The sequence below is a fragment of the Pteropus alecto genome, unplaced genomic scaffold (genome assembly GCF_000325575.1).
Source record: "Pteropus alecto unplaced genomic scaffold, ASM32557v1 scaffold14, whole genome shotgun sequence".
Lineage (NCBI taxonomy): Eukaryota > Metazoa > Chordata > Mammalia > Chiroptera > Pteropodidae > Pteropus > Pteropus alecto.
In genome coordinates this window covers 16,670,667-16,680,323 of record NW_006436810.1, presented here as the reverse complement: position 1 = coordinate 16,680,323, position 9,657 = coordinate 16,670,667, and the positions used below count along the sequence as shown (strand labels likewise).

General features: G+C 51.5%; 1 protein-coding gene across 1 annotated transcript in view; it reads right to left on the bottom strand.

Annotated features, from left to right (window-relative positions):
* Positions 1 to 5,814: 5,814 nt before the first annotated feature.
* Positions 5,815 to 9,657, bottom strand: part of TSHZ1 (teashirt zinc finger homeobox 1) — a 4,553-nt gene continuing 710 nt past the window's right edge. Inside the window, exon 2 of the mRNA XM_025048127.1 lies at positions 5,815 to 9,654. Within this exon, the coding sequence (XP_024903895.1) occupies positions 7,172 to 9,654 (2,483 nt within the window). The 3' untranslated portion in view covers positions 5,815 to 7,171. The remainder of the gene's footprint in view (positions 9,655 to 9,657) is intronic.

The following is a 9,657-nucleotide window of genomic DNA, read 5'->3' as shown; positions in this document are numbered from 1 at the left end:
TGATCCCTTTTCTAGAAATCTGTTTTCTCCCAGAAGCCGGGCAGTGGCGAGAGTTTTTTTTCTCGTTGCTTTGTTAACACTTGGTGACATTACGATGCTTCCATGACAACAGATACGGTGTTATATATTGTCACTGTAAGTGTTCGATACCTAACCAGAACTTAGAGGCGGATATTCATGTTACAGCCAGGAAAACGGTGGCCAGGAGCATCGCCACTTTGGATGCCTCCTATCTGAAAAGTGTTCTTCGTCACACCTTGAAGCTGGAACAAAGTCCTGGCCGTCAGATTTCTGCCCGCGGAGTACTTCAGATGTTGACGCCATTGGTGACGCCAACTGCTGAAAAGAATGATGACAAAGGACCGTGTCCCAACCGAGATGCCTACCGTCCAGCTCCGAGATGCGGCCGCTGGTCGTGCCTGCCATGTGACAATGCGGAACACCCTGGTTCTGCCAAGCAGATGGCGTCTGAGCTCTCCACCCTGGAATGCTGCAGACCCGACTCACTGATTGCGGAATTTCGCGACTCTGAAAAGGTGAGGACAGGAATCTCGAAAAGGGATAGAAACCGCTTTAAAAGTGGACATTAGATCTTACTAATTTATATTATAAAAAGATGTAATATGAATGAAATGAAGCGTTTAGGGCACTACTGCTTCTTAAAGCTAACAAGTTGAGACATAGCTAAATATTTGCCTTCCATAGTTTTAATGAATTTAGAGACTCAAAGGTTGAAATCGGTAAGTGTAATGATTAATTGATCAATCATCACACAGCATAAATTGAGCATAATGGCATGAGATATGTATCGGAAAAGTGTGGCTTGGAAACCATTCAATATATAATTTTAAACTACACAGGTCAGAAAGGATTCGAAAAGTCCCACTTTTCTTGGTTTTACTTTATATAGCACCCACATATTTCGCTATTCTGTAAAAATATTTGCTCCGTTTCAGTCAATTGGGTAAAATTGCAAAAAAAAAAAATTACTCTGAAAACATGTCTAAATGCATAAAACTTTACTGAAAGGAGGAAAATGCTCTAATCTTGGTATTGACTGGGCACTTTGTGACAGCTTCTAGGAAATCCACCTGGGTGGGAGCTGACCAGAAGACTTTGGCTGATGGTTCCACTTCGGCAGAATGGATTCTCCTCACTAGTTACATGTTTTAGAAACTTTTGATCCCAAGGTAACTGTACTCGATCCCTTTAACTAATGTACTTTTGGGTGAGACAAGCTTTTAGAGAAAAACATCCTTAAAATTTCAGGTTTGTGTAGAACGCCCTCAGTCTTAAAGACCTCCTTTGAAATTCGTTTTTAAGCAATGCATTCTCTCCAACTTGAAAACTATGTTTTAGTTTATGTTTAAATATGATGAAGTAAGTCGGATAGAGAAAGATAAATACTGTATGATCTCACTCATAGAGAATCTAAAAAAAAAAGAAGAAGAAGAACATGAACTCATAAATAGAACAGATTGGTGGTTGCCAGAGGCAGGGGTCGGGGGTGGCTGAAATGGGTGAAGATAGTCAAATGGTAGAAATACCATTATAAAACAAAGAAGCCATGTGAGCGTGGTGTACCGCATGGTGACTCCAGCTAGTGATACTCTGCCATATATTTGCAACTTGCTAAGAGAGTAGATCTTAAAAGTTTTCATCACGAGGAAACAAAATGTGTAACTATGTGTGGTGATAGATGTTATCTAGATGTATCGTGGTGATCATTTAGCAATATATACAAATATGGAATAATCGTGCCGTGTAAGCGAAACTAACAACGTTATACGTCATTTATATCTCCGTAACGAAGACGACGTGAGCCACATCTCAGATATTTTAACAAAGCACGATGACGTGCGTGAGCCCACGGGTGGACGTCAGTTCATTAGACACGCCCTACACTGGTCAGATCAAATCGTACATGTTTTTGTGTGACTAACTACGGGCCGACGCTCAGCGGTTGTTAGTGAAAACACGTTGCTGTGTGTTGTTAGGAAGCGGACAGCCTTCCTCTTGCTTTTGGGCTCGCTGTGGGCCTTTACGCAACCCGTCAGAAGCCTGGGGCCCAGACGTCCGGTTCCTGTCAGCAGCGCCTTTGAACTTCAGCTCGGCAACAGACTGACCCGTGGGAGGTGCTTCTTCCTCGGACCATTGAACGGGTCCTTCTCTCTTCCTCTCTCTCTCGCCCGTGTTTTTGTGATTGGACTCCCTCTAGATGATCAAAGCTCATCTTCCTAGGATGGTCCACTTTATTTGGAGATTATCTGTGTTTTGCTAATCAATACTAATTGTAAATTAGTAATAGCAGTCACAGAATTTGCAACTGTTCTCCCTGTTACAAGTCAGACAATTTAAAGACAGTGCTAGGCACATTAGTCACTTGAGGTCATCGGGGGGCACATTAATGAGCCGTGTGGGACAGCAAACTAAACTGCCAAACGGGGCTGGAAGACAGCTGCCACGTCCTGGGCCTGCAGCCGCGGGGACCTGTGGGCTCGGGCAAGCCTTTGTTTTCTGCAGCCCGTGTACGTGGGCCACCCGAGCCTAAACGAAATCGTGGTTCACGTGACAGTACTCCAAGACGTCATACGTGCTCTTAAACAGCGTGTCTGTAAGTAACATCAATAAACATAAAAAGTGTTATAAATTAAAACATCAAGATTTACATTGGCCAATGAGCAAAAATAGCCAGGAATTAAAAAGAAAAAAAAATCCTTGCTCACAAACAAAAGGCATGGGGAAATGGCCGTCCTCCCGTGAGTCGAAGGTGGGACAAGCCTTCTCGCGGGCAGTTTGGGAACATGTATCACCTCGCACTGCGATGCGGAAATTTCAATTCCGTGTATTTGTCCTAAGGAAACAGCAGACATACTCAGGATATTGAACATTCTCTGTACTCATTTGTAATAGTGAAAACTTGAAAAGAATCTACATGCCGGTTTTTAAAATTCTAACTAATAGAGAATTGATCAAATGAACCATAGAACGACTCAGTAAGATTAGCAAATTTTGATATTTAATGAATGGGAAAATGTATGTTATCTCCTGTCCAGTAAAGAAAGCCAGGTACAAGATTGTGTTGAGTGTGATCTTATAGAAACACAGGAAAAAAAGATGTTAGCACTAAAATATTAACAGTAATTTTTCTCTAGATAAAAACAATAATTTTTATTTCCTTCTTTATTGCTTTGTGTTCCAAGTTTTCTACAATGACTATGTATCACTTTTATTATAGAATCAAAGTTATGTAAAAAAAAAAAAAAACAAGTATTCTGGTTTTACTCTTTGGTGCCTTTCAAGTTTGCAGTTCCATAACTGGCTTTTGATGGTCGCCATCATCTTCAGAGAAATAATAATAAAGTAACAAGAAATTTTACCTGGGAAAAAAACAGGAAGCTTCATGTGTATGGACAGGTCTCTGAGAATTCGGAAGAAGTTTAGACATGCTTTAGATGAATGTCTAAATGTAGGGACATAAATCTTAAAGTTCTGAATCACTTCTTTTTGCATATAATTCCTAAAAGTTTGTTTCTCTTACATAAACTATTGTCTACCATTATTTCATAGGTTTTACATCTCTTTAAATATTGACTAAGTAATGGCAAAAACCTTCACCCAACGCAGTCTGAGGAATACCTCAAACCTTTTAAGACCCTACAGTTAAGGGAAAATCATTTGGTTGTTATTAAACCCAATAACAACCCTCCAAAGGGAGGGTTGCTTTGGCACACACACACGCCAGCGTGACCAATCAGAAACGTGGGATGGCCAGGTCACCGCCCCGCCCTCCCAGCCTCCTACCAGGTGGACAGTGGCCATCTCCCTCCAGTGGCTCAGGGTCTGTGGCTGTCACACTCAGGGAGACGCAGACCTGGTCCCCTGGGCTAAGGGAGGCCCCCCGAGGACTGGAGAGTACACAGTCCGAGTGCGAGATCCATTCTGGGGACACTCGAGAGCAGGCGAGGGAGAGGACGGGCCCATCTATCCAAACACAGTGGACGGAAGCAGAAACGTCTGTAAGCAAATCCTTGTCACGGGCGACCGACCGCTTCCCTGGCCATTCAATCTATCCAGGTTTATACAAATTGAGTTTTCGTATTGCTAGGCAGACCTGTATTCATGCAGTTGCTACAGATTCATAGCAAACATTAGCTCTACTTATTTTGTCAGATCCAACAGAAGATAAAGCTGTCTCGTTTTGTGGTCAGATGTGGCGCACAGCTGGGGGCGATCTGAAGAATGCCCCATCTGCCCAGGCGGCAGCTCACACCCCTGTCCCTCAACGTCAGCCCCCGAAACACTCAGTTTTCGTCCTCGGCCCACAGAAGTCGCCCGGGGCCCTTTGCTGCCACAGCCTCCCCTGGGCCCGGCTCTGGCCAGGGGCAAAGCCTCCTGGGCTCAGAGCTCAGGCTTTGCCAATCACAAGCCATGGGACCTCGGGCCGGTCCCTGTGCTGTGCGGGGCTCCTTATCTGCCCAGGAGGGGGCAGTCCCAGGACACCTGCGTGCCGTGCCGGGGCCGGAGTGAGTCACTGTGTGTGAGGCACTCGGAACCGCCCCTGGCCCGGTACGCACTCCATGACTGCTGTGAGGCCCACCATCTTCACCACCAGTAGGAGCGGCGAGATAGCCTAGTCTTCTATCCGCTGGCTGGGGGACCAGGGTCGATGACAAGACAGCAGTGTCGTCGATGAATTAGAAAAGGAAAAAAGAAAGGAAAGCCCGAATTCTGGGCCACCAGGCCCTGCGTCAGAACCTGGGCAGTGGGCGGCTCCCTACGGGCGTGACCCCACAGCCCCTCCGAGGCGCTCACGGCCCTCCGCACCCCCCTCCCCCGCCACTGCTCAGCCTTCTCCTCCCGGGGCGAAGCCACCCGTCACGCCTTTGCGGGCCTGGGGTAAAATCAGTGTGACGCCAACGGATTACCAGGCAGACCCCACGCTCGGCCGCGGGCCTCGTCGTTTCTCCAGCACCCCTGAGCCCCAAGTACAGAGTCGCCCAGAAGCTGAGCGAAACGTCCACACCGCCAGCCCGTCCTCCGGGGAGAATGCCAGCATGCGGCGTGCGGACTGTCCACACGCTGCCCGGCCCCTGTCCGACGGTCACTAGGTCACTGGGTCACCCGGGAGGCAGAGCAAATCCCGGGACCAGCACGGCTGCTTCCATCGGCTCGCTGGAAGATCTACCTTCTCAGGATATAATTTTATGAAAATTTAAGCAAAAGGGAGAAAAATAAAACTCCCTCCTGTGCCCTTAAGTGCTCTGGAGGAAAGAGAGGCCGGAGCCTTGGCACTGGCCTTCCCTCTACTCCTCGGGGGTCACAGGCCCGTGGGTCCCCTCGCGCCCCAGAGCGACCTGCAGAAGCCAGACCGGTCCCAAGCTCCGAGCCGGGCAGCAGCCCGTTGTTCAAAATTGTGCATTTTCAAAGGTGCGAGTATCAGGCAACAGAGAACCAGTTCTGAGCCCCGGGGTCTTAGCTGCCGCAGGGAGACCCCCCGCCTGCCGCAGCCATCGCGAGGTCTGCGGGCCGGACGGGGAGTGGGAACATCTGCAAACGGCCCCCGCGGCGTCCCCGGACGAAGCCCCCCAGCCTCCATGGACCGGGGCCGAGCTCAGGGGCGCTCGGAGCAGGTGAAATGTTTAATTATCATCCTCAAAAACGCAAAGCTTACCGCCGGAGCGAAGCGCATCAGCACATGAATCCCAGGCGACGGCTCTGAACAGAACGTCGGTCGGTCGGTCGCCTGAGCAGGACTCCTTACTGCGGAAATAACACCTCGAAGGCAAAACAATGACGACATGACAGCCTGCGTAAATCAAGAACCGCGTGTGGATTTATTTTACAGTTGAGAAAACAGTGGACTTAATTGTGGGAACCCAAATGTACCTTACAATATTAATGACAGAACACCAAGATGTATAATTAATAGTGCATCGCTTGCTTTGTTTTCATTTATTTATTTTTGTTTGATATACATGCATCTGGAAAGATGCAAGTGCCAGTAAAATTTCTCTATTTAAATCAAGCTGCAGGAACTAAATTTTATTCAAAAATTGTGGTTTTACAGTATATACACAGAAATTTAATATAAAATGACAATATAAAAAGTTAAAAGAGAAAGCAAACAGCCAGAAGGTACGAAGAAAGTGGAATAGATTTCAATGGTACGATATGTAACATACGGGAGTTTTTAAGCTGATGCTGGCAATTTACAAGGAAAGAACTCCAACATTTGCCCGTTTTTTTGTTTTTTTTTTTTTCATTTACCAGTGCAGCACGCTATAGAAAGGTCAGCTTGTACCAAAGCTTACATTTGTAAATAACTATAAACCGCAGTATTTTACAGGAGAAAAAGAAATAGCATTTTTACACATTTTTAAATAATAGCTTGCATACTTTTTGTGCCAAAAGTGGCATTTTTTTTTTTTTTCGGCATCCAGAGGGTTTGGGCATAGTGGCAACTGGGGTGTCTGCTATTGTTAGTTTTTTGTGGTCGTTTTGTTTTGTTTTTGTTTTGTTTTAGACGTGTGAAGTGGCTTCCTAACGCGGCGAGTCCCGGGCAAGGCCGTGTCCTCAGCGGCGGCACGCGTGCCTCCCGCCAACCAGGATGCGCGGAAACGCTCACTTTTAATGATTAAGTAAGTTTTGCGTCTGACACGGCTTTTGATCTGAATGAAATGCCTTGAAGCCTTTTTGTCCTGTTTCTCTCTCTCTTTTTTTTTTTTTTATTTTTGAGTGAAAGGCACAGAGATGCGATTGCAGTCCTCACAGGGTTAAATCTGACACTACTAGGTTCTGTGACCTTTATTGTCATGGCAACTTTGTAATTTTAGGATGTCTTTTTGTCATTGTTATTTGTGTCTTTCTTTCCTGCTAAGTAAATGTCTCTGAGTAGTGCGGCCCCACTATTCCCTACAAAAGATAGCTTAACATCAAGAACAGATGTTGAAAATAAAGGTCAGACTTTGACTCACGGAAAAAGAAAAATAACATGCACGATCAGACAAAGAGCATATAAATATAACTACAAAATATGTGTAAGAAAAACCAAGGCCCAGACAGGCAGTTCGGCGACGAAGGACAGGCTGATTTCGGAGGCTCAGGCCGGGCCTCGTGCAGGGCGAAGGCGATGCTCGGTGCGAAGCCGCGGGCCCTGCGCGGCCGGACGCTACTGCTTCTCCAGCTCCGTCACGTAGATGAGGTGGTCCTCCGGGGACTTGCCGTGGGTCTTGCTGAGGTGCAGTTTGACTGCGTGCTTGCTCGCAAAGGTCCGGTTGCACAGCTTGCACTGGAATGTGGAGCCCAGGTCGTCCTCGGCGGCCCCCGCCGGGCCCAAGCCCTTGCTGGCCAGGACTTTCGAAACATTCTGCTGTTCCTGGATCTGGTTGAGGGGCAGCTTGGAGAGGTCCTTCAAGCTGAAGCCCAAGTGCGTCTCGAGGTGATTTATGTACGTGGAAGCAGTCCTGAACTGAGAGGCACAATCGTTGCAAAAGAACACGGGGTGGCCCGTGTCCAGGTTCTTCAGGAACTTCGTCCCCCCTGTCCTCCTCAGCTGGTACTTGACGTTGGCCAGCCAGTGGCTGATGGTGGTCATGGAGAGCCCCGTGAACTTGGAGATGTGCACGCGCTCCTGGGGGCCCAGGTCCGCCATGATGTACTTGCCCTCGGCGGTCTCCCGCAGGCTGGAGGCGAACTGCGCCTGAAGGATGAGCAGGTGCTGCGGGTTCCAGTTGGACTGCCGGCCCTTCCGCTTGTGGACGGGCGACAGCTCGTCCAGCGCCTCCTCGAAGCTGCTGCCGTCAGCGTCCGACTTCTCGGACACGGTGGAGGGCGTGGAGGACTTGGGGGTCAGCCGGCCCGTCAGGTTCTTCACCATGTCCGAGATGTCCATGAGCGCGCTCTCTCGCAGGGGCGGCGAGACCGAGTCGGCGGCGGGCAGCAGGGGCTTGCTCTTGGCCTTGGTCAGGTCGATGGGCTGGTCGCTGTGCTCGTAGTAGTACCGGTCGATGGCGCCGGCCTGCTTGGCGGGGGTGGCGGGACACACGGGCTTGTCCAGCACGCTGTTGCTGATCTTGTACAGCATGGCCAGCGGGTCCAGCGCCGGGCTCACGGGCTTGGACACCTTGCCCAGGTGCGTGTTCATGATGGACTGCAGAGCACTCAGCGGGCTGATGAACGAGGGCTCCGGCGAGTGGTCCGTGATGATGCCCAGGTTGTTACAGCCGTTGGTGACTTTGGCCTTGAGCGGCTCGGTGCCGTTGGGGGTGTGGGCGTCCACCACGCCGTCCTTTTTGGCCTTGCCGGCCTCCGCCTCGGGGCCCGTCTTCGGCTGGGCTTTGCCGCCGACGTCCTCCGTCCTGGGGAAGTCTTTGTTCTCCTTGGCCACGGGGGACACGGCCTTGGCCGGCGAGCCCTTCCTCTTCTCCGCCAGCCTGTCCTCCTCCTTCACGCTGACCTTGCCCGTGACCTTCTCCACCAGCTCCTCCATGGCCGACACGTTGCTCTTGTGGGGCGGCGGCGTGAGGCTGCCGGGCGCGTGCAGCAGCGCGCTGTGCTCCGAGGACAGCGGCTTCACGCCGCCGGCGTAGGTCGGCTGCATCTGCACGCTCTGCACGGTGGGCAGCGGCTTCACGGTGCCCGGCAGCTGGTAGGCCGCGTGGATGCTGGGGTAGCCGCCCCACGAGGGTGCGCCGTTCTGGGCCTTGCTGATGGCCGTGGAGACCGTGTTCTCCAGCGACTTCAGGATGTCCACCCCGCCCTTGGGGCCGTCGTCCAGGTCCTCCTCGCGGAGGTACTGGTAGAGGGCCGCGGGCTCCACCCGCTCGGGCGCATCCTCGCCCTCCTCCTTGATCCGCCGGTCCGCGTCGCCGGCCGCCGGCGCCTTCTCCTTCTCGGGCTCCCTCTTCTCCTCCGAGGCGGTGGACCCCGCCGGCGAGTCCGGCTGCTTTTTGACGTGGGCGGCGGGGATGCGGGTGTGCGTGGTGGGGGGCAGGGGGATGGACTGGATCTTCTCCTCCACCACCGGGTCCAGCACCAGCTGCTTCCCCTTCTTGGAGGCGGAGGTGGTGACCTTCAGGAAGTGGCCGGTGACCATCATGTGGGCGGTGAGCTGCTGCAGGGTGTCGTGGGAGCTGCCGCACTCCATGCACTTGAGGATCTGCGCCTTGCGGGCCTCGAACTGCCAGGTGTAGCTGGCCCCGTTCTGGTAGCCGTAGCGGTTGTTGGGCGTCACGTAGGGGTTGGCGGCCTTCTGGTCCTTGGCCGACTCGCTCAGCGCCGCCTCGGCGGCGAGGCCGGCGGGCTCCGGGGAGCACGGCGACGCCAGGTCCTGGAGCGCGCGCTTCTTCGTGGACGGGACCAGCTTGGCGATGGCGGGGACGGGCTCCTTGAGAGGCACTTTCTGGTAGTGTTTCGTCTTGATCATGTGCACGCTCAGGTCCTGCAGCGACTCGAACGAGTGGCCGCAGTACATGCACTTGAGCACCTTCTGCGCGTCCTCCTTGCCCTCCATCTCCAGCAGGGAGCGCTTGCGCGGCTTGGACCAGCGCCGGGTCTTCTCGGCGTCCTTGTCCCGGTTGTCGTCGCGGTAGTGGCCGGTCTCGTTCATGTGCACCGTCAGCTCCACCAGTGTGTCGTAGGCCGCGCTGCAGTCTC